The sequence below is a fragment of the Protobothrops mucrosquamatus genome, unplaced genomic scaffold (genome assembly GCF_001527695.2).
Source record: "Protobothrops mucrosquamatus isolate PMUCROS unplaced genomic scaffold, P.Mucros_1.0 scaffold3769, whole genome shotgun sequence".
NCBI classification, from domain to species: Eukaryota; Metazoa; Chordata; class Lepidosauria; order Squamata; family Viperidae; genus Protobothrops; species Protobothrops mucrosquamatus.
Window position 1 is genome coordinate 1 of NW_015389722.1, and position 20,467 is coordinate 20,467.

General features: G+C 44.5%; 1 protein-coding gene across 1 annotated transcript; it reads right to left on the minus strand.

Moving 5' to 3' along the window:
* Window positions 1–1,731: 1,731 nt before the first annotated feature.
* LOC107298165 (major histocompatibility complex class I-related gene protein) lies at window positions 1,732–19,960 on the minus strand (the record flags this gene model as incomplete). Its single annotated transcript, XM_029286467.1, has 5 exons — window positions 19,798–19,960; window positions 12,455–12,730; window positions 5,117–5,443; window positions 3,273–3,563; window positions 1,732–1,809 (listed from the first exon to the last, which is right to left on the minus strand). Coding segments are annotated over exons 1-5 (1,135 nt in total), but the record flags the coding sequence as incomplete, so codon positions are not given.
* Between the last annotated feature and the right edge of the window lie 507 nt (window positions 19,961–20,467).

The window sequence follows — 20,467 nt, forward strand, 5'->3', positions numbered from 1 at the left end:
GTGCGGCCAGCGTGCATGCACATGAATATGCAGCTCAATTTGCATGAGCAGCAGGCTGATGCATGCACACACAGCTCAACTTGAGCAAATGGAGCTGTGTGTGCATGCGCCAGCCCACCACTCAGCTGCCCGGTTTCGAATAGGCCACAGCCCAGTAGTAGGCACTGGCCCAGGGGGTTGGGGACCCTTGCGTTAAGCCACTCACTCTCTCTGAGCCTAACCCACTTACTGGTTGTTATTGTGGGAAAAACAGAAGGAGAGAGTCTTCTGTATGCTGCATTGAGTCTAATAAATAAATAAGAGCTACTCAGCTCCTATTTCGGGGGCCCTCTCTTTTTTAGGCTGTAGGTTCCAAATCAGAATTTGGAAAACTGATTTTCAGCTCCTGTAGAGAAGCTGCTGAGGGGGGGGGGGAATTCTAGGCTGCTGTTCAGCTGGCCCCATTCTTATAACACCTGTAACATCAGCACAATAAAAGAGCCGTGGCAGCACCATGGTTAAGAATGCAGTATTGCGGGCTAATTCTCCCCACTGCAGGGAGTTCGACCCTGACCACCTCACGGTTGACTCAACCTTCCATCCTTCCAAGATCGCTAAAATGAGGACTCAGATTGTTGGGGGCAATAGGCTGGCTCTGTACACCACTTAGAGAGGGCTACAAAAGACTATGAAGCAGCATAGAAGTCTAAGTGCTATTACTATTGTTATTGCTATGGCTATCGGTCTGTCAAGAAAGAAGCTTTCTTTACACACCAACTACTGAATTCATGGGAAGAGCCAGGACTGAACTTGGGTGCCTTAATTCATGCTCTTCCTATAACGGGATGGCATCTCACCAAAGCTTTTGATTGCTCTTTGCATGGGGGAATGCATGGGGGAATGCATGGAGATTCTCAGTCATCCAGGTCCTGGTTGTCCCAAGGTACTTTTTCAGGAGGCAACTGGACAGTCAGAGCTGAAAAAGCTTCTTGGATGAGAAGCAAAACGTCTTCAAAGAAAAACAAGAAAGTCTACTTGCCTGCCGAAAAAGCATCTTGGAACTCTGCATGGGGGAGGGGGGCTACCAGGACATCTCAGGGCTGTAAACCAGTGGTGGGATTCAGCCAGTTCGCACCACTTCGGCAGAACCGGTAGCTAATTTTTCGTTGCCCAGGCCCAGAATGGACTTCTGGAAGCAGTATCTACACAGAGAACCGGTTGTTCACCTATTTGAAGCCCACCACTGCTGTAAACTACATTGGGAAGCCGAAAAAATCCTCCTCAAACAAGGCAGTGGAAAACCCGTTCTGTATCGTGGGCCAGAGAAGTACACAGATATGGACGTACACCTTGATTCAAAGGACATTTCTTGATGCCTGGTGCAGCTCAGCAGTTTCAGACCATCTCTTGTGGTCTGCAAGTCACCTGGCGTTGAGACCGGCGGCAAATAAATTTAATAAATAAATTAATTAAAATCTCTTCATTGCTCTAACTTTTGAATTGGAGAGTTTGGAAGCCGCAAATCGTCGGAGAAGTCCTTCTCTCGCCTTAGAATACTGTTTTCCAACATGGGCCATTTCCATTGTGTGGACTTCAACTCCCAGAAGTCTACAGCCTGCATGGCCCCTGATGAGAATTCTGGGAGTTGAAGTTCACAGATCTAGAAGTTGGAAAGCAAGGCCTTGGAGCCTAAACCCAGAATGGCAATTCCCTCTTTCCACAAGCCTCCCTGGAGCGTGACAGCATACTTACCAAGATATCCAGATAATGCCACCAGCAGGAGGACAGAAATCCCCATTCCTCCCATTCTGAAATACACAGTGGTTGAAGCTGGGAGAAGAAGGAAATGTGAAATGTGACTGAAATACTTGTATCCATTTTGTTTTTTCTAATGTTATACTCAATTTTGCATAAAAAAGTCAAAGAATTTAATGCTTGCAATATCCGCACCTAACATTCTAAGTAATATTAGAATGTTTAATTAATATTAAAATTAATATTGGTACAATATTCTTTGTTTTCTTTATTTCCAAACCCCGAGTTAATGAGGCCCTTGTGTCTTTCAAGGCTTGTTCCCTCCTGTATAACATCTCTCTTGTACTTCTACCCTCCAAACGACCCTATCGGGCATTGCACACCAGAAAAATAGACACAAGGACAGGTTTTTTTCCCCCATGCCATCACTCTGCTAAACAACTAACTACCACAACACTGTCAATCTATCTAGTAAGGCTGTATTTACTATTATTCTTCTCATCTTTCCTATTACCTATCTTCTTATACACTTAGGACTATAACTTTGTTGCTTGCATCTTACAATTTATATTGTTTTATTTAGTATCCTAGTATGATTTATGTTGATTGCTTATTTAGTTATCCTGTGCCTTTCACTAAATGTTGTATCTTATGATTTATGATGAATGTATTTTTTACGATGATTATGATCATGATTTATCACTTGTTGCTTTTATGTACATCGAGAGCTTGTGCACCGGAGACAAATACCTTGTGTGTCCAATCACACTTGCTCCATAAATAATTCTATCTATTCTATTCTATTCTATTCTATTCTATTCTATTCTATTCTATTCTATTCTATTCTATTCTAGTCTAGTCTAGTCTAGTCTAGTCTAGTCTATTATTTCCTATTCCATTCCATTTAATTTCTATTCCATTTCTATTCCATTCCATTCACTATTCTATTCTATTCTATTCTATTCTATTCTATTCTATTCTGTTCTGTTCTGTTCTATTCTATTCTATATTCTGTTGTTATTCTCTTATTCTATTCTATTTCCTGTTCTATTATTTCCTATTCTATTCTATTCTATTCTATTCTATTCTACTCTACTCTACTCTACTCTATTCCATTCCATTATTCTATTCTATTCTATTCTATTCTATTCTATTCTATTCTATTCTATTCTATTCTATTCTATTCTATTCTATTCTATTCTATTTTTACTTCCATTCTATTTCTAATCCATTCCATTCCATATATTCTATTCTGTTCTTATTCTATTCTGTTCTGTTGTTCCGTTCCATTCCAATCATTCCATTCCATTCTATTCTATTTTCTATTATTTTCTATTATTTTTTATTTTCTATATTTTCTATTTTCTATATTTTCTATTATTTTCTATTTTCTATATTATTTCCATTCCTTATTTTTGATTCGATTCGATTCTCTATATATCCCCCTATTTAGGTTTTGTGCTGCTGTAAATATCCCCACCCAGACTCTTCCGGGGAGAGCCTGCCAAACCACCCTGCCTTCTTTTCCAGCTTCTCACCAGGCTCTTCCATGGCTACGTCCAAAGGTTCCTGCAGGCCATCATGCTCCACGTGGCACCGGTAGTGGCCCCTCTCTTTGGGATCGATCCGGACGCTGAGCTGGTAGTGGTAGGTTCCATCTGAGTTGGGAGCCACGGACTCCTGGAGGGTGTCTTCCAGCCAGACCTCTCCGTCCCTCCTCCAGGAGGCATCGATCTCCCTGGGATAGAAGCCGTGGGCTTGGCAGAGAAGTATTTCCATGCCATCAGCCTCAGTCTTGTTTCTGATCGTCACCACTGGGGGCTCTGCTCCTGTGTAGAGAATTGTCAGAGAAAATGTCATTTGTTCACAATGTTTGATCCCGAGATTCACCATCCCCAGATATTTGCATCATGGTGATGCAGCTATGGGTCTGCTCTGTGGCTCAGGGGAAGCCCTGGGGAACTGCTCCCCCTCCAAAGAATGGAAGGACGCCTGGGTCTGCAACACCCCCAGAGAAGCCATCCCTGTTAAGAGGCATTTTCTCTCTGGGGCCTACGAGGAAACAACCATTCCGTTTTCTTGGCAATCGTATTTATTTATATAAAAAACTTAAGACACCACCCATCTCACTATCATAAGTGGAAGGAACATGGCGGCGAGGTTAGCCAGCTCACGTTCGAGAGCCCGCTGCATGATGGAGGAGTGAGCTCCCATCATTCCCTCCAGCTCCTTAACAGGGATATGAAAGGAGCCCCAAACTGGGTGTCTCCTGGGCAACTCTGATGTCACCTGCTAATCCTTTCAAACCAGAAGTGCCTTTTTGTCATGCCCCCGTCTGAGCCTGAATCTGCGGAGGAAAATGAACTGGAACAGGACCCTATGGAGGCCGAGGGAGAGATGTCTGTGGTTTCAGAGGAATATGGGGAAGAGCAGGCTGAGGCAGGCCAGGGCCCTTCAGGATTGGAACAGGAGGAACAGGAGAGGCAGAGTTCAGGCGATCAGAAAGGGCCACCCCCACCTGATCCTAGAGCACGGAGAGTGGAGAGAAGGAGGGAACAACGCAGGCAGGCTCAATTACTCGGGAGGAGAGCGTCCTGCCCTTCTCTACAAGGAACACTTGGAGACTGAGATTTAAGGAGACGCTATGGGAAGGGGCATTTGTTCGGAACAAACGCTGATTCCTTGGAGTGTTGTATATTGTTGCTGATCTCTTGTTCTGTGACTTCTGTTTGGAAACCTGGAAACTTTTGACTATCGGACTGTATTTCGGATTCTCTCTTTTGAAAAACTGCTCAGGCAAGCTAGGATTCAAACAGACTGGTTAAGTTTATGTTTTCTTCCTTGTTATCTGTATGGCCTTGAGTACTTTCTTATGCTAATCAGACTGTATTTGAACCCACTTTCAGCCAGAATCGGCTGGAGAGGTGTGTGTGTGTGTCCTGTTGTTGGAGGCTTGCCAGCTAATGTGGGAGCATTTGGGGAAAATTTGGAGCAATAAAAGAACTGTTTGAATTGCCAGCTGACTGCATTGCCTCTGTGCTGTGCCCTGGGTCATCACACTTTTTTTAAAACAAAAAAGTGCTTTCAACACGTACGGGGACTATCTAAGTGAGTATGGAAGTGGTTTTGCTCTTGTTTTTTCCTTTGCATTTTTTCAACCTTCCTAGTGGTCTCCCATCCAATTGCCAAGCAAGCCCAAGCCTGCTTAACACCAAAGGGTAGCTTTTAAATTCCTCTTTCCTTCAAAAGGCCACCTTTTTCTGGTTATTCTGTGAAGGAGACACCCAGCTCTTTTTTCAGTGGCAGTATTTCATACCACCCAATCAAGACTCCGGGCAGTAAATTGACACCCTCTCTTCATATTCAGTGTTGCCATCCTTACTCTTCCTTGCTCCAGCTTCTGTGCCGTACTCCAGACATTTCTTCAGCCATGCAAAGCACTCCCTTTCCAGGTACATCTTCTTGCGCCAGCCCCTGTCCAACTCGGCATCCCATTTCTTCTTGGTCATTTCAGCCTCAGCATTGACTGCCGTCCAGTTGAGGGTGGCCTTGTTGAAGCTGAGGAAGTCCTTCCCATCGTAAGCATAGTGATCATAGCCTCTTTCACTCCCATCTTCCGCCAGCTCACAGCCATACAGCCGCTGCCAGACGTGAAGTTCTATAAAAGAAAGCAAAATTAGCGATCCATCGCCACACACTTGTGTAAGCTCTGTCAAAAAGAAAACTTTAGCTCTGATTTCCAGATTCCCTGACCAACCTAGAGGAAGTCAAAGGAAAGGGATGTTGGTCCACTCTTCCCATCATCAATATGCCAAGTTTTTTATTTATTTATTTATTTATTTTTATTTCCAAAGTTAAAATACAAAATAAAGGGGGGGGGGGAAAGGAGGAAACAAGTTAACAACCATCCGATACTAATAATAAAAATAAAAAAACAGGTGTCCAAAAAAGGAACAAATAATGAATATATCATTCACACTGACATTGAACATAAAAAGTCCACCCTGCTTAAATGCTGACCAATATATCAAAATTATCTGATTTGTTCTCCTCCCCTTGTATAACAGGCCTACAAACTTCAGAAATTGTGGGAGCTTCATCACTGGAAGCTTTCAAGAAGAGACTGGATTGGCATCTTTCAGAAATGGTGTAAGTAGGGTCCCCTGCTTGGGCGGGGGGGTGGACTAGTTGACCTACAAGGTCCCTTCCAACTCTGTTACTCTGTTATAAACTTTCCCAACTTTCAGAGAAGTTTCTAAAACTGGATAAAGGGTCTTTTTTCTTAGGATCACAATGGTCTAAATCGCTCTCCTTCAAAATGAATAAGTGAGTGCATAGATAGAAATCGATACAAATGCATCCACCGTGTTACCCGGGACCCAAAGACAAGCTTCCCGATTCTGATTGAAGCAGGATAAAAAGCCACACAGTTTGCCAAGTTTTCTCTTTTATTCGAGTTTAGAAAGAAAGCAAAAAGCAGGTTGGGTGTCAGCCAAGCCTTCTCAAAGTAGGTAGGTCCTTTGACTTTTCCGCCTAGCACTGCTGATTGTTTTGCATTCTACCTCCTCCTGGTGAGGTTTGCATGACCCTTAAACCCTTTTTACTTTTTTCTCTAGACTTGGGTTTGTTCTCCAGAGTATTTTAAGTAAGCAAATTATAACACTGTATGATACTGTGTCATAGCGTGGGAGTCCCTAAACCCCAGGCCGTGGCCCATTCGGAACCAGACCGTGTGAGCGGCGGTTGAGCACCTGCGGTGCGCAGCTCCACTCGCGTGAGTGGCGAGAACTCGCACTTGCGCAAGCGAGAACTCGCACTTGCCAAGCGAGAACTCACACTTGTGTGAGCAGCAGGAACTCACGCAAGCAGCGAGAACTCACACTCGCGCAAGCAGCGAGAACTCACGTGAGCAAGAACTTGCACTCACGTGAGCAGTGAAAACTCACGTGAGCAGCAAGCGAGAACTCGCACGTGCGCAAGTAGCAAGAACTAGCACTTGCACTCACATACAAAGCTCCATTTGTGCAAGCAGCAGGTGCGTGCACCTGCCCCTCGCACACATGGAGCTGGGTGCATTCATGCGCATGCCTCCCACTCTCACAGAACCATCCCCTCCCCCAACATTGGGCCATCAAGCTGAAAAGGTTGGTGACTGCTGTCATAGCCTAGTTACACCCCCTCCTTTTGGTCCCTAATTACTGGTCTAATTCTCCCATTTACCATTCAGGAAAAGTTTATGAAATTAATTAGTATTACCATTCATTACCCCAGACTGAAAAAAATGGCAGGTGACCGGCAGGTAATTCTCTGGCTTGTAAACCTTGGATCTTGGTCTGGCGGGTAGCCAGAAGCCAAGATAGCATAGTTCATCCATCGTAAACACAGCTGACGCTCTCCATCGATTTTGGCCATTGTAGGATATTTAGCTGCCGGTCAGAATTTCATTGTTCAGCTTCTTTTCTCTTCCAATCCACTTTATACGCCGCCCTTTTATCACTTATTAAAATAAGAAACAATATTCCATTAAAGCAAATCAACACACACTACTCAAAACAAGTCAAATTAGGCCCCAATAAAATCTGAAATCCCACATTGTATATAACCCTGCCAGATCACCAGTAAGTTACATCCGAACCTTAGTGCTTTGGGGAAGAGCCTGTGATGGTGGTTAACCTTAATCCTAACTATCCTGGTCACTGTTCTTAACAGCAGGGCAAATATCAACTATTTTGGTTCACGGTTTTGCATGGATGCAAAGATATTGGAGGGACAACCAGATGCCATGGGTTGGGAAGACGTAACTTCCCAGAAGTCTTGGGTTTCAAGAACAATTCTTGTCTAGATCAGGGGTCTACCAAACTTGGCAACTTTTAAGACTTGTGGACTTCAACTCCCAGAATTCCTCAGCCAGCATGGCTGGCTAAAGAACTTTGGGAGCTGAAGTCCATAAGTCTTAAAAGTTGTCAAGTTTGAAGACCCCTGGCCTAGATCATTCCATATGGAGACAGGAAATCAGATACAGGTATTCCTTGATTTATAACCACTCGTTTAGCGACCGTTCAAAGTTAACAACAGCACTGAAGAAAGCGACTTTATTTATTAATGTATGCATTTGTCCAATCAATTTTCTGTAGCCACCCAACTCAACCAAGTGACTCTGAGCGGCTTACAATTCTAAAATTATAAAACAGTGTAAACAATTTAAATGAGGTTAAAACAGTAAAAAACATCCACCAAATAAATGAGTATAAATGACAGCCGTGACGATTAATGAACTGATAGTAAAACCAAGTAACGGGACCCTTAATGCATTCTGAGCCCAAGGTGCATAGCCAAGTTTTTAAAGCTTTGTGAAAAGCCAACAGGTTGGGGCCATTCTAATCTCTGATGGGAGAATATTCCATAAGGCAAAGGTTGTAGCAGAAAAAGCCCATTTTCTCATTCCTGCCAGCCAACACTCTTCGGCTGATCGAATCTGCAGCATGCCCTATCTGTAGGATCTGATGAGAGGGATAGAAACTCTTGGAAAAAGTTCTCTATAAGTTGTACTTGTTGTTGTGTAGAATCCTCTTTGATATTAATTTGTTCCTCTTCTGTTGTTTTTTGGATTGTAAGTTCATCAGTTGAAATCTGGGCTTCCATTTGTAATTTTAAGGTGACATCTTTGTCTTTCACTCTGGAATTCATTAGCTCAGTGGCTTCAAGGATTTTTTCAAGTATGAGTTTATAGTTAAGTTGCGGGTAGAATTCCTCCATTTCTGTGGTGATTAGAGATAGTCCTTTAGTGGAGGCTATGTTTAATAAAAGTCAGCAGATGTCCACCTCCACTATTCCTAAAAGTTCTTTTCACCACCCAGCTGTTTCAAATTCTTAGCTTTTTTAGATAGTACCAAGGACAAATCTAGGGAGTAAGCAGGCCTCAGTCAAAGAAATTCACTTGCTGTACCAGGCTTTGCCACAAGATGTCCCCAATAACATATAAAATCTTTTTCCAGACACCAGTTAGGCTTTTATCCAGTTTAAAAAAAAAATTTCCCAACTTAACAAATAGATAAGGTAATAGATCCCTGTAACCTTTAACTGTGACAACCAATACACTGAATTGCACCCGGTAACACGACAACCAGTGCAGTTCACAGGCTAGTGTGTTACATGTTGTACTGGCACCAATTATTACTTGTGCAGCCACAATTTTGCACTAGTTGAAGTTTCCGAATGGCCTTCAAGGGTGGCCCCATGCAGAGTGTATTGCAGCCATCTAAGCAGGAGGTTACAAGAGCGTTAAGTGACAGTGAGCAAATTATGCACTACCCGAAGTTGTGCAAAGCTCTCCTACCCACAGCTGCCCTCTGCTCTTCAAGCAGGAGCTGTGACTCTAGGATAGGGGTGGGTGATTAATTTTCCCAAGGAGCCACACAAGAAACTGGGACTGTTGTGGAGGGCTCCCCTTCCCCCCGCCACACATACACCCCGAACAGCAGGTTTTCTGGAATAACATCAAACTCCCCCTGGAGCCCAGTCAGGTCCATTAGTTGCCTAGGGTGGGCCGATCCAATCGACCCAGCTCCCTGCGGAATAGAGGCTCACCAGCAAGTGGTCTGATTATGGCAAGGGGGAAACCCATATCTCCCTCAAATCCAGAACCCTCCACCATTGCCCCGACAGAAAACCAGATCCAGGCTATTACTGCTGTTATTAAGTGGCCTCTGGACAATTTGGGGCAGGGCTGTCATGGTAACGACGAAATCCCGAGGTACCTTTGATCCTGTGCCCAGTGAAGCCAGATTAAAGTCTGCCAGGTGTCTATGGAGATTCTCAACCAACCCAGGTCACAGGGGTCCCAAAGGTGCTTTTCCAACAGGAACTGGCCTTCCGTAGGTTTTTTTTCTTTTTTGAAGATGTTTCAGTTCTCATCCAAGAAGTTTCTTCAGTTCCGTCATTCACAACTCCATTCACCCAATCTACTCCATCCCAGAACTGGTTTATCTCACCTGTCAGCAGCGGGACTGCAAGCACGTGCGCGCGCGCACACACACACACACACATACACACACACACTATTCCTGACTCTCAGCTAGAGAGAAGCTGGCTGGGGGTCAATTCCGGTTAGGAGAGCTGAAGAAGCTTCTTGGATGAGAAGTGAAATGTCTTCAAAGTAAAACCAGAAAGTCCACTTGCCTCTTGAAAAAAGCATCTTTGGGACAACCATGACCTGGATGACTGAAAACTTCCATAGACATTCTGGTTATCAGTCTCTGGCGACCATTTTCTAGGCTTGCTGGTATTGGGCCAGCTCTCCAACGACTCCTCTGACAGTGTTTCTTCTTCACTGTTTTTCCGTTGCCACTGCCACCATCGTCCCCGGTCTCAGCTTGGCCCTCGGGCCTCTGTTCTCCCAAGCAGGATAAGTTCAGGTTCTGCTGCTTCCCTGCTGCTTCTTCTCCCTCACTGATCTTTGCCAGTGTTGTGACCGCCTGAACCTTCGGTGTTGGCTTGGTGTCTCTTATCTCTGGTCTCCTGCTGAGGGTCCATCCTTAGGAATTCTTCGGATGCCACGGATGAAAACACCACCAGTTCTGGGCCTGGCTCGGCACCTCCAGCTGGAGGCCTGACCTCATCATGCCTTCGCCTTCACCAGGCCTCAGGTCCACATTTCCACAGAATAACAAGAGTTGAAAGGGACCTTGGAGGCCTTCTAGTTCAACCAACCTGCTCAGGCAGGAAACCCTATGGCATTTCAGACAAATGGACATCCAATTTCTTCCTCAAAACCTCCAGTGATGGAGATCCCACAACTTCTGGAGGCAAGCTGTTCCACTGGTTAATTTGTTCTCACTGTTAGGAAGTTTCTCCTTAATTCCAGGTTGCTTCTCTCTTTGATTAATTTCCAACCATTGTTTCTTGTCCTGCCCTCTGGTGCTTTGGCAGCCCCTTAAATACTGGAATACTGCTATCATGTCTCCCCTATTTCTTCTTTTCTTTAGACTAGCCAGACCCAAGTCCTGCAGCCGTATGTTTCAGTCTCCAGGCCTTTGATCATCTTAGTTGCTCTTCTCTGAATTATTTCCAAACTCTCAACATCTGTTTTGTGGTACAGTGACCAAAATTGGCTGCAGTATTCGAGGTGTGGTCTTACTGAGACTTTATAAAGCGGTACTAATACTTCGTGTGATCTTGATTCTATGCCTCTGTTTATACAACCCAGGATTGTATTAGCTTTTTTGGCTGCTGCTGCACATTGCTGGCTCGTGGTCAAGTGATCGTCCACTAGGAGTCCAAGATCCTTCTCACAGTTATTGTTTTTGAGCCAGGCCTTGCCCAATCTTTATTTGTACCTTTGATTTTTCCTGCCTAAATGTAAAACTTTGCTTTTCTCCACACAGAAATTCATTTTGTTGTATAGGGCCCATCGTTCCAGTCTGTCAAGATCCTTTTGGATCTTGAGTTTGTCTTCTGTGGTGACAATTCTGGCCCTACTTGTAATCTAATGGAAGGTGTGGCTTTGTGGTCTTGAACCCCCTTCTTAGCAGATGAGAGCCACTTTGGCACCAGGCCAGAAGCAGGGAGGCCCTGAGTTCGAGTCCCGCCTGAGGCACAAGGCCAGCGAGATAACCTTGAGCCAATCTCTCTCTCTCAGCCCTGGGAAGGAAGCAATGGCAAATCCAAAACCTGGCCATGAAAACTGCAGGGGTTTGTCCTGGCAGTCGCCGGGAGCTGACAAAAACACAACACCTTTCTCGGCAGATTTTCATGGCAGACCTTTTTGGTTTGCCCCCCCCCCCAATGTTAACGGGTGGAAACTAACCAAAGAGAGAAGCAACCTAGAACTAAGGAGAAACTTCCTGACAGTTAGAACAATTAACCAGTGGAACAACCTGCCTCCAGAAGCGGTGAATGCTCCAACACTGGAAGTTTTTAAGAAGAGACTGGACAGCCATTTGTCTGAAATGGTATAGGGTTTCTTGCCTAAGCAGGGGGCTGGACTAGATGACCTCCAAGGTCCCTTCCAACTTTATCATCATCATCATCATCATCATCATCATTATTACTATTATTATTATTATTATTAAGTTCTAGATAGGAAGACAAAAATGTTTATCAAATTTATTTGTCGCCCATCTCATAATAAAATGAAATATGGGGGAATGTTAGATTTTCCATGCCTTTTCTCCCTTTCCTTTTGCTCTGAAGATTCCTGCAACTATTTTTTCCTACGGCTCGTCTTGCAGGGTCCGCCTCTCCTGCATGCAGCTCAATCCCCTGCCTTCAAATCAGAATTTATTAGCACCCCACAGATTCAATAACTGTAAAGGATTAGTAAACGGCCCTTATATGAATCATTTTATATCTAGCCCAGGGGTAGGCAACCTTGGCTCTTTTATGACTTGTGGACTTCAACTCCCAGAATTCCTGAGCCAGCATGGCTCAGCTTGGAAACCTCTCCCTTTCCCCTCAGCATGGCTGGCTCAGGAATTCTGGGAGTTAAAGTCCACGAGTCATGAAGGGGCTATAGTTCTCCCATGCTGGCTCAGGAAGTTTGGGAGTTGAAGTCCACGAGTCATAAAAGAGCCAAGGTTGCCTACCCCTGGCATAGTCTGTAGGTGTTGTTCATGTCTATGTGTCTATTGATGGCTGATTTGTCAAGAGTGTCAGATTTCTAGAAATTCCCTGGCGTTTTTGGATTTGGCCTAGTCTAGGATGGGAGATTTCCTGGCTTTACCCTGGCTCTGGTTATTCTGCCGCAGGAGATCCTCCAGGTCTTTCCTGAACCGCTGCCCAGAATGGAAGGCTCTCTTGGTCATCCAGTCCCAGAAGTGGGGGTTCTCTTCCTCAATCTTCTTCATCCAAGGGGTTTGAGACACGGCCCGCTCGGTGAGGCTGTCGTAGGAACCAGCAAGGAAGCCGTCTGCATATCCCAGAGCTGTGAACTGGGGCAAGTCCCCAACGGGTTCTGACAGGGCGGTGTAGAGATAAAGCAGAGAGTGTGTGTGTCCATCTGGAAAACAAGGACAAAGTTGTGTTTGGCAGGATAGGAGCACTTCTACACCGTTCAAAGGGTGTGGGTGTGGGGGGGGGGTGTCTTTTTGTTGATGTTAACCAATTCTGTTTTTTAGGATTTCAAACTTTCTGAAGACCGAAAAGCTTACGACCACAATTTTGATTTTTTGTAATTTAGTTTTATTCATTTACAACATAAAATGGGAAAATCCAAAAGCAAATAGCCAGGGACAATAAAAAAAGGGAAAACAAAAAAAGGTGTGAAGAAAGGGAGGGGAAGAAACAAAAGGCACTATACTTCCGATTCTCTCTGTTGCAGTAAAATCAGACATTAAAATCAAATCTCAGCACAAGTTGATAAGAAAAAATGTTGTACGTGGACATTATTATTATTTGTAGAAGCATGAAAAAAAATGTTTATATTTAACCATTTATGCATTGAAAATATTAAGAATGACATTTGTTTCAGACTAAAGGAGAATACTATTGGGAGAAAGATAGATCAAAGAAATATACTATTACTTAATATACTAATTATGCAATTACAAAAATAATTATTATTGACTGTTAATTTACTATTTTTTTTTCAAAATATATGAACCAAGACAGCACGCTGTACACTAGGTACTCAGGATGGTATTGTAAAAAATTAATAAAAGGTAGAAAGTTGAGATTTGATTTGATTGATTTTAGAAATGTTTAATGTTTTATTTCTAAAAGAAATCAATCAAATCAAATCAAATCTCAACTTTTTACCTTTCTATAGTAGTAGGCACTAGCCATTCCTGTATTCTGTAACCCTAACTTACAGCCACAATTGAGCCCAAAGTTTAGGTCGCTAAGCGAGAAAATTGTTAAGTGAGTTTCACCCCATTTTACGACGCCCCTTGCCACAGTTGTTAAGCGAATCACTGCAGCTGATAAAGTGGTAACCCGACTGTTAAGTGACTCTGGTTTCCCCCATTGATTTCGGTTATCAAAAGGTGGCAAAAGGGGGTCACATGACCTTGGGACACAGCAGCCATTGTAAGTGAGAACCAGTTGCCAAAGCGTCTGAATTTTGCTGATGTGTCCATGGGGCTGCTATAAAGGCCTTAGGTGTGATAAACGGTCCTATGTCGCTTTTTTTCAGTGCCTTTGTGTGGTCACTAAATGAACTGTTATGCCGAGGACTACCTGTGTTATATAAGCAGGCAAATACAGGATAAAAGAAGTCTCAAGCAGCGCAAATAATAATTTCAGCTGAACTATTTGGCATTTATTAGTGACTCTGCTGATTGCTTTTGGTTGAGAGAAGAGCAAGTAAGATGATCCAAGGCCTGGAGACTAAAACATACGAAGAACGGCTACGGGACTTGAGTTTGGCTAGTTAAAGAAAAGAAGAAATAGGGGAGACATGATAGCGGTATTCCAGTATTTGAGGGGCTGCCACAAACAAGAGGGGGTCAAATTATTCTCCAAAGCACCAGAGGGCTGGACTAGAAGATCTCCAAGGTTCTATTCTATTCTATTCTATTTTATTCTATTCTATTCTATTCTATTCTATTATTCTAGTCTAGAGAAAAAGAGGACTAGGGCGACAGGATAGCACTATTCCAGTATTTGAGGGGTTGCCACAAGGAGGAAAGGGTCAATTTATTTTCCAAAGCACCAGAAGGTAGGACAAGAAACAACAGATGGAAAGTAATCAAGGAGAGAAACAACCTGGAGTTAAGGAGAAACTTCCTAATAGTGAGGACAATTAACCAGTGGAACAGCTTGCCTCCAGAAATCGCAGGTGCTCCATCACTGGAGGTTTTTAAGAAGAGACTGGACAGTCACTTGTCTGAAATGGTATAGGTTTTCCTGCTTGAACAGGGGGCTGGACTAGAAGACCTCCAAGGTCCCTTCCAATTCAATTCAATTCAATTCTATTCTATTCTATTCCTTCCACACTACTGTGGTATAGTATAGTAACTTTTTCATTTACATGTGCAGTAAAACAATCCCTTCACCAACTAATCTTGTGAAAAAAATAATAAACTTGCATGCCACCCAAATCTCCACAACTCTGGGTGGCTCACAACAATCAAAGAAATTAAAATACAGATTTGATATGCATAGTCTCACAAGATGGGTAGCATTAAGTCAGATCATTCCACAATTATTTTACAACCCCAAGTATTGTTTTATGGTGGTCATGACCATACATGATTGAAGCCCTGCATCTAAAATTGGAGCCATTCTAGACTGTGTCCGTTCTTGTGCTTTGTATTCTAAATATTTTATGAAGAATAGAATAGAATAGATAATCAAAAAAAAAGGAAAAAAGTAATAAAGTACAGGTAGTCCTCGACTTATAACAGTTCGCTTAGTGACTGTTCGAAGTTACAATGGCACTGAAGAAAGTGCCCCCCAAGCCACAGCCGAGCAAGACACCTGCCTGCCCACCCGGCGGCGCTCTTCCTCCTATTTCATTGTTGTGAGTGTTTCTGTTGAGGATTGGCAGCGGGGGTGGGGGGTGGGGTGTTTGGTTTTTATTCCCATCTGCTGGGACACTGGGACACTGTGACCGTCATAAATATGAATCAGTTACCAAATATCTGAATGTAAATCACAAGACCCTGGAGATGCTGCAACATTCCAGCTGATTGGTGCTTCTTCAGGGCTCAGCAGAAGCACCAGGATCAGTGCCACGCTCCAGCTGGGAGCCTGGCGCTGACTCTGGCGCTTCCACTGAACCTTGACAGTCCCAAAGAAGCGCTGATCAGCTGGAAAGCGGCACTGATCCTGGTGCTTCCGCTGAGCCCTGACAGCCCTGCAGCTCCAGCCGTCTCTCGCTCAGGCTTGTGCAGTGCTGCCACTGGTTCAGCTTATTCCCCTCCCCCGCTACCACTTTTCTAGGATGGTCGCGTACCACCTGCCAGGTGCCAATGTACCACAGGTGGTACCTGTACCACTGGTTGAAAAGCTCTGTTCTAGTCCAACCCCCTGCTCAGGCAGAAGAACCTATACCAATTCAGACAAGTGGCTGTGCAATCTCTTCTTAAAAACTTCCAGTGTTGGAGCATTCACAACTTCTGGAGGCAGGTTGTTCCACTGCTTCTAAATGCACTGTGTTGCCTTCTAAATGCATTATATTCTTCTACTCCATATTATCTCTCTCTGCTATCAGGAAATGGATTAAGAGGCCCTGCGGGTAGAACAACACCCAACAGAGAAATTATAAAACTAGCAAAGAACAAACAAACAAAACAATGGCACAGTTCAGTGTATATATACTGCATGTGGTTGTGCAAAGTCCACATTATATTCTGGCTAGATTCCTGGATTTTTTCCCCATACCCTTTGGGGACTTTCCAAAGTCACCTGAGATCCGCCCAATAACAGGTGCTCTTTTCTTCTGTTTCCCCATTGGTTGTCCTGCGAACACACCACCGGCACCCCTGCAGACAACCAAGCACCTCACTGTCATTTATCAGGGAGTGCCAGTGGGTGAGGCCCCACCATTGATCTACCTATCAAATTTAAATGGCCACCCATCTCCCCATAAGGAACCCTGGGCTGCCTACAACATCAGTGAACATATCAGAATCAGGATACAGCTGGAAGGGACCTTGGAGGTCTTCTAGTCCAGCCCCCTGCTCAAGCAGGAGATCCTATACCATCTCGGAGAAGTGACGGTCCAGTCTTTCCTTAAAAACCTCCAGCCACAATGTCTGAAGGCAAAGTTGTTCCACTGGTTAATTGTCCTCACTGTTAGGAAGTTTCTGCTTAATTCTAGGTTGCTTCTCTCCTTGATTAGATTGCTTTGGAAAATAAGTTGACACCCCCTCCCCTTTGTTGGAGCCCCTCAAATATTGGAATACTGCTATCATGTTCCCTCTTGTCCTTCTTTTCTCTAAACTGGCCATTCCCAAATCCTGCACCCCTTCTTCATATGTTTTAGTCTCCAGGCCTCTAATCATCTGAATTGCTCTTCTTTGCACTTTTTCCAAAGTCTCAAAATATCAAATGATATTAGTTTATAAAATAAAATACCATTAAGGCATACAAAAGATTAGAGTTAACAGCCATAATGGACCATTGCAAGATCTCATCGGTCCACTGAGACACATACACACACACACGCACACACCACGCCTGATGACCCAGCCTGGTCTTGAGGGAAACTTCAGAAAATAAGCTGGGTTTAAGCTAACTTTACCGAGAGGGAGAATGTTTCCTAAGACAGGCTCCAGAGTAGAAGAGATTTTTGTAAGCCGAGAAGCCAGCGTGATGGAATGCTTGGGCTGAGAACCATGGGTATTGCACTCCGACTTCCTTGCGGACTCTTGGGTCCAATCAATCAGAATAGAGCTGGAAGGGACCTTGGAGGTCTTCTAGTCCAACCCCATGCTCAAGCAGGAGACCCTATACCATCTCAGACAAATGGCTGTCCAGTCTCTTTTTAAAAACTTCCAGTGTTGGAGCATTCACAACTTCTGGAGGCAGGTTGTTCTACTGCTTCTAAAATGCAGTGAATTGCCTCCTAAATGCATTATATTCTTCTACTCCATATTATCTCTCTCTGCTATCAGGAAATGGACTAAGAGGCCCTGAGGGTAGAACACCACCCAACAGAGAAATTATAAAACTAGCAAAGAACAAACAAACAAAACAATGGCACAGTTCAGTGTATATACACGTGGTTGTGCAAAGTGCACATTATATTCTTCTGGCTAGATTCCTGGATTTTTTTTTACTATACCCTTTGGGGACTTTCCAAAGTCACTTGAGACCCACCCAATAACAGGTGCTCTTTTCTTCTGTTTCCCCATTGGTTGTCCTGCAAACACACCACCAGCACTCCTCCAGACAACCAAGCACCTCACTGTCATTTATCAGGGAGTGCCAATGGGTGAGGCCCCACCTTTGATCTACCTATCAAATTTAAATGGCCACCCATCTTCCCATAAGGAACCCTGGGCTGCCTACAACATCAGCGAACATATCAAAATCAGGATACAGCTGGAAGGGACCTTGGAGGTCTTCTAGTCCAGCCTCCTGCTCAAGCAGGAGATCCTATACCATCTCGGAGAAGTGACGATCCAGTCTCTTCTTAAAACCCTCCAGTAATGAAGCAGCCACAATGTCTGAAGGCAAAGCTGTTCCACTGGTTAATTGTCCTCACTGTTAGGAAGCTTCTCCTTAATTCCAGGTTGCTTCTCTCCTTTATTATTATTATTATTGTTATTATTTAATAATAATAATAATAATAATAATAATAATAATAATAATAATAATAATAATAAAAAAGTTGGAAGGGACCTTGGAGCTCATCTAGTCCAACCCCCTACTCAGGCAGGAAACCCTATATCATTTTGGACAAATGGCTGTCCAGTCTCTTCTTAAAAACTTCCAGTGTTGGAACATTCACCGCTTCTGGAGGCAGGTTGTTCCTCTGGTTAATTGTTCTAACTGTCAGGAAGTTTCTCCTTAGTTCTAGGTTGCTTCTCTCCTTGATTAGTTTCCACCCGTTGCTTCTTTTTTTTTTTTTTAAGAAATTTTATTTATTTTTCTCCATCATAAAAAACAATCATAAGTAAACACAATAACCAATCAAACCCCCCCCCCCCCGGACTTCCCAAACCTAATCCCAGGATAATATTCAATAAAAGTAAACAAATACTAATATCTCTAACTCCACAAAGTATCTTAATCTACAAGAAAGGATAGAAAGAGTAAACAAACTTAAAAAAATCTAGAAACCTAAATTATATTCTACCACTCTGTGTTTGTCCTGCCTTCAGGCGTCTTGGAGAATAGCTTGACTCCCTCTTCTTTGTGGCAGCCCCTGAGATATTGGAACACGGCTATCATGTCCCCCCTCATCCTTCTCTTCGTTAAACTAGACATACCCAATTCCAGCAACTGTTCCTTATATGTTTTAGCCTCCAGTCCCCTAATCATCTTTGTTGCTCTTCTCTGTACTCTTTCTAGAGTCTCAACATCTTTTTTACATCGCTGTGACCAAAGCTGGATGCAGTATTCCAAGTGTGGCCTTACCAAGGCATTGTAAAGTGGTATTAACACTTCACGTGATCTTGATTAGTATCCATCCATTGCTTCTTGTCTTTGCCTTCGGGTGCTTTGGAAAATTAGCTGAACCTCTCTTCTTTGTGGCAGCCCCTCAAATACTGGAATATGCTATCATGTCCCCCCTAGTCCTTCTTTTCTCTAGACTAGCCATACCCAAGTCCTGCAACCGTTCTTCATACGTTTTTGTCTCCAAGGCTCTTAACAAAGAGAAGGACGAGGGGGGACATGATAGCAGTGTTCCAATATCTCAGGGGCTGCCACAAAGAAGAGGGAGTCAAGCTATTTTCCAAAGCGCCTGAAGGCAGGACAAGGAGCAACGGGTGGAAACTAACCAAGGAGAGAAGCAACCTAGAACTAAGGAGAAACTTCCTGACAGTTAGAACAATTAACCAGTGGAACAACCTGCCTCCAGAAGCGGTGAATGCTCCAACACTGGAAGTTTTTAAGAAGAAACTGGACAGCCATTCGTCCAAAATGGTATAGGGTTTCCTGCCTGAGCAGGGGGTTGGACTAGATGACTTCCAAGGTCCCTTCCAACTTTTTTATTATTATTATTATTATTATTATTATTATTATTATTATTATTATTATTATCTCCGTTGCTCTTCTTAGCACTTTTTCCCAAAGTCTCAACATCTTTTTTGTAACGCGGTGACCAAAACTGGATGCAGGATTCCAGAGGTGGCCTTACTACGCATTTACAAAGCGGTACTAATACTTCGCGTGATTGTGCCTCCGTTTATACGGCGATCGCGCCCACCCACCTGCCCCACGGGCTCGCGGCTCTCTCGACCCGCGACTTGTGAATCGGTCCCTTCCTTTCGCCGTGTTTTCATCCTCGCGGCAGCAGCAACAACAGTCCTGGCGTGTAGGTCGCCCGGAGCCCAAGCCCCTGCGGCGAAAGCCCCCTCCCCTCCCCGCCTCTCTCTCTCTCTCTCTCCTCCGCTCCCCTGGCTTTCCCTACGGGTCCCACGCGCGCTCTCCCCCCCCCCCCCAGCTACTCACCGGAGCAGCCGCTGCGCAGGAGGAGTAAAAGAAGCGCCCGGAGGAGGGAGAGCAGCCCCGTCGCCGTCTCGCGGTCTGGAGCCCTCCGCTCCGCGGGCCCTCGGGGGATCCTTCCCTGGGCGACGTTCCAGGGGATCAAGTGGGAAAGAACCAGGCGATCCATTCGATCGAAGCCCCGAGGGGCTCTCACGAGCAAGCGCCCTTAGGACGAGCCTCCCAGGCAGCGCAAGTCTCGAATAAGCGCTGCGGCTGGTGCAAAAGAGACAATATTGCGTGATCGCTCCGCCTCCCCGACCTGAGTGTAAAGTACCTGGCCGGAGGGGTGGGGGGGGGCGGCGGCCTGTTGCTGCTGCTTATCTCTCGGTAAGCGTTTCAGGCTTCATTTCCTCCCTCGCTCTTCTTCCGCCTCCTTCGATCAACTTGAATCAACTTTGCCCTCCCGGTCCCAAAGGTACTTTCCCTTTCCCCCCCCCCCCCAGGAGGCAACTGGACTTTCTTGTTTTTCTTTGAAGACGTTTCGCTTCTTCATCCAAGCAGCTGCTTCCGCTCTGCCTGGATGGTGGGGGGGGGGAAATGGAAGGATTTATACTCCTTGCAGAACGCTGGTCATTTGCCTCCTTATTTAGAGAGTTGTTGAGCCGCCTGGAGATTTGTCTAGGACAGTGGTTCT